General features: G+C 51.1%; 1 protein-coding gene across 1 annotated transcript in view; it reads right to left on the bottom strand.

Moving 5' to 3' along the window:
- Positions 1-645: 645 nt before the first annotated feature.
- TNR (tenascin R) overlaps positions 646-3,847 on the bottom strand; it is a gene marked incomplete at its 5' end in the record, with an annotated part of 27,149 nt that continues 23,947 nt past the window's right edge. Inside the window, 4 exons of the mRNA XM_010139116.1 lie at positions 646-765; positions 1,205-1,368; positions 2,793-2,954; positions 3,762-3,840. Coding sequence (XP_010137418.1) covers positions 646-765; positions 1,205-1,368; positions 2,793-2,954; positions 3,762-3,840 — 525 coding nt within the window. The remainder of the gene's footprint in view (positions 766-1,204; positions 1,369-2,792; positions 2,955-3,761; positions 3,841-3,847) is intronic.

Below are 3,847 nucleotides of genomic sequence, written 5' to 3'. Positions count from 1 at the left end.
CACCAAGCCCTCCTGGTGAGATCTATGAAAACTGGGGGTGGGATGAGCCTTGTGTTTGTTCTTGCTCATTTTGTCTCCACGTGTACAGTGCCTGATAGAGGAGGATGACTAGGCTGTGTGGTCTTGGCCAGGAGGAGAGATGGGCCTCTGCCTGCTAGAAGAGTTGGTGTCTACAGGATGGCATGAAGCTTGGAACCTCCCTGCCAGGAGGGGACAGGAAGGCAGGGTGAGGACCGGTGTTCCTGGCCAACTAAGCTGGAAATGGCCACACCAAGGTCTGCTGTGGGGAACGTTTCTGCCACAAGCCCTGTGAAAAACATTTCCGAAAGGGTTTGCTGGGGATTTCTAAGTCTTTTAAAAATATATCAAAAATCTGTCTATCTGCTGTCTCTTTTTCTTCTCGTGTTAAGGGCCAGAATATTGGGGTAGAGAGACTGGAAATTTGGTATTTCTCTGGGACAGATGCAAAGCAATGAGGTCTTCCTTTCCCACGGCCTTTGCTTGTGCCGTGGGTCCCTCCAGCACTCATGAGGGGCAGGTTGCTATCTCAGATGAGTAGTAATTTGTTTTCCTTCTCATATTATCAAATACAAACAAATGGCAGAAAAGGTCAGGTGGTGGGAGGTGGGAGGGGGTTCAGCTGGCTCAGAGCTGTAGGGACCGTCGCTTCCTCCCAGAGGTGTTACGGTGGTTGTAAGGTCGCATCTTCATTTCCACGAATGGGATGGAGAACTCGTGGCCTTTCCAATGGTACCAGTTAATCCCCTGGCGGGAGGAAGAGAAAGGCACAGAGTGAAGAAAGACGCTAACACAAAACTAGAGTGGGAGAGGAAGGAAACAAGGCTGATCACTGTAGAGAAGCCAGGAGGAAGTACTTGGTACAGCAGGAGCAACAGGCTCTGCTCCTGCTCTGGTTTGATGGGTTTTCCCGATTGCTCAAAGGCTCCTGATCAAATTTTATGCATGTAATTTTTAAATGTAACTTAACAAGGTGCCACAGTAAATGACCATGGCAGCCAGCGTGAGGCACGAAGCATCAGCCCAGTGGCTTAAAGGTGGTTCCCTTTGCTCCCACTTGTGTCAGCCCGCTGGTGCCCCTGACCCTGGTGCACTGACCAGGCAGCCCAAGCCTTAGCTGGGGCTTGGTGTCGTGCTTGGTCGCGCTGTTAGAAGAAATGCTGAAGGCTTTCAGCCCAGCCCTTACCTGACTGTGCCGGGACTCTCCGTACTTGCCGTTGAGGTTGGTGCGGTGGCAGTTCTTATACCACCAGGCGCCTTTGTAGGACATGGCACAGTTGGTTACAGCGACGTCGTTGTCCCTGTCCTTGGTGGAGAAGGGGCGGCCCTGGTGATAGGTGAGGGAGTCCCCTGTGGAAAGAGGTGCTGTTAGGGGTGATGGAGCCTGAATCATCTGGTCTTTTCACAAGGAAATCAGGATATTCTGGTATATGTGGTAGTCTGCGGATCAACAGCTCGGGCAGCTGAATGTCTGGGAATAATGTTAACAGTAATTGCTCACAACTGGTTCATCTGAGGTCCTCTGCTGTTGGTTTAGGACCAGTACAGACCGTAGCAAATCTTCAAGGCTCCTTGGGTTTGGCAGGTAAATGCTATATGGTTACAGATCTGAATTTCAGTGTTTCAGGAATGGATTAAATCCTGGATTTGGCCATCCCTGCTTTCCTGGTTCTGCTACATAACTTTAGGATGCTTTCAGCCTCCTGAAGACAACTTTTTCTCCTGGAGAAGGCCAAGCATTTACCTCTTTAACCAAAACACTTTTATCTCCTTTGATAAGAGGAAGGAACTTTTGGAAGGCATGCGGTGTCCAATTCCATCAACCTTGTCGCCCCTCCATACTAAGGAACAAGAGAGCTGCTTTTGGGTGAAAGAAGAGCCAGAGTGAAATACAGTTGTTATTACAATTGAGTGACGTACTTAGAGGAGACCTTCTTAATATGCTCCTTGACTGTCCCTAAGAAAATACAAAGTGGACCCATGCTGGCTGCATGCAGGCCAGCTGCCAAAAAGCTTGCTAGAAAGTTTCTTGGCAATGAGCCATTTAGTGAGTCTTGGCTGTCTTTGCTCAAGGTGGAGCAGAAGCTCTGTGATTGGACAAGGCACGCAACCAAGATCCCTGACTCTTCCTTTCCGATGGCAACTACCAAATACTACATAAGAAAGTTCCTGCACCTTAGACACGCTGTGGGATTCCTTGCTAAGTACGTGGCGGTGAAGTTTTGTATGGATCATGGAGAGTTACAGTCACTGGCACGTGTGTCCCAGCTAGAGGGGCTGCAGCTGTACGCCCCTACTGCTTCTTGGGGAAGAGACCCTGTCCCTCCATCGCCCACCATCTTCTGGTAGGCAAAGCCTGGTGCTGCTGCATCAACCAAGCAAGCAGGTGTGACCATGTCCTTGCAAAACTGGACCGTGTGTGGCCTCTGTGTGATGCAGACGATCTCAGATTTTTTTTCCATTGCTGTGGGAGGGCGATAAATACACCCTCCAGCACGGCATCAATAGCGAGCTGCGGTGATTGCCCAGTGAGATGGCACCTCTGACGGCTGACCTGGTTATTTCAACAGCAATGCCTCTGATACTTAATATCTAATCCCCAATGGAAAATCCCCTGTGTCCTTAGCGGGATTTATCAGCCTGGTTTACGCGATGGGCTGCAGGAAGGCAGAAAGGGCTATAGGCTTGTGTCTTGCTGCTCCAGCTTTGATAGTGGGATTTCCTTCACAGTTCCAGATCCACCAGTCTGCCGCTTGCTAGCCATGAGCTTGTACCTGAAGTGCCGTTGTAGTCCCCAATCCGGAGCTTGTACAGGCTCCGGGAGTCGCCGATGGAGAACTTGTCGTAGTAGGCATATGCCGCTTCCTGCCCATCCCTCATGTCTATCCGCAACTCGTAGCGCCCTTGGGACGTGATCTTGTGGATGTTGTCCAAGCCTGGTGAGACAAACAGTGAGACACCTGGTGAAAGCTGGTGCCTGGATCCGCTCCGTGAGCAAACAAGTAAAGCTCTAGGCAAATAAAAAGCTGTGGGAAACAAGAGTGAGCAGAGGAACCACAGAGCGACAGCACTTCTGCTTAAGTTCCTGTCTCTCCTGGCACTGCTGGGGTCTGTGATATCTGTCCCCACTCAAGATTTACCTCCCCGTGGCTATGAGAGGTGGGTTCAGGGCCCAGGTTCAGCTCTCTCCATGCTGCTGACGCTGGAGGTGTTCAGCAGTGGAGCCCTGGTGCTTCTCATGTTGCTGCTAAGCTCCTGTACAAGCCAGAGCGTGTTTACACTGCAGGGGTGGTCTTGGCTCGTGTTCAGGTTGTGGGGGAACACGCTCCATTGCAGAGCCTCACACTCATCCCTTTCCTACTTTCTTTGGGTAACTGGCTCGCTGGCCAAGGCCGGGTGAGGTCCATAGATGGCCATAGATGCCATCAAGGCAACCTGTAGTCACCCAAAGGAGGATGATGGGGTTTTGATCCATGAAGACACCCAGTTTATCCCCTTCTCTCCTAGGGGGACCAGCTTAGGGAGCTGATCACCTTCAGAATGTGCTTTTTTTGTGCTGTGCCATGAGTGACTTTCTAATGTGCAGGGCAGGGAATGAACAACGGGAAGGAAAACAATCCAAGGGAGAGGGTGGAGGAGTGGGGTGAAAGGCAAGGAGCCAGCAGCTGGCATGGGGGCGCGGCACGGTGTACAAGGAGCTTGGGTTTGATGCATCAACAAAAGACAACTGGTTAAGGTCTTACCCAGCCAAAACTCGTCCTCCAAGTTTCCGAAGCCAACCCGATAATCTGCCCATTTCCGAAAGAAATCGGTCAGGCCGTTCTGCCGC

The sequence above is a fragment of the Buceros rhinoceros genome, unplaced genomic scaffold, assembly GCF_000710305.1.
Source record: "Buceros rhinoceros silvestris isolate BGI_N320 unplaced genomic scaffold, ASM71030v1 scaffold33196, whole genome shotgun sequence".
Classification (NCBI taxonomy): Eukaryota; Metazoa; Chordata; class Aves; order Bucerotiformes; family Bucerotidae; genus Buceros; species Buceros rhinoceros.
Note: the sequence above shows the minus strand (reverse complement) of the source record. Positions and strands in the feature narration are given on the sequence as shown.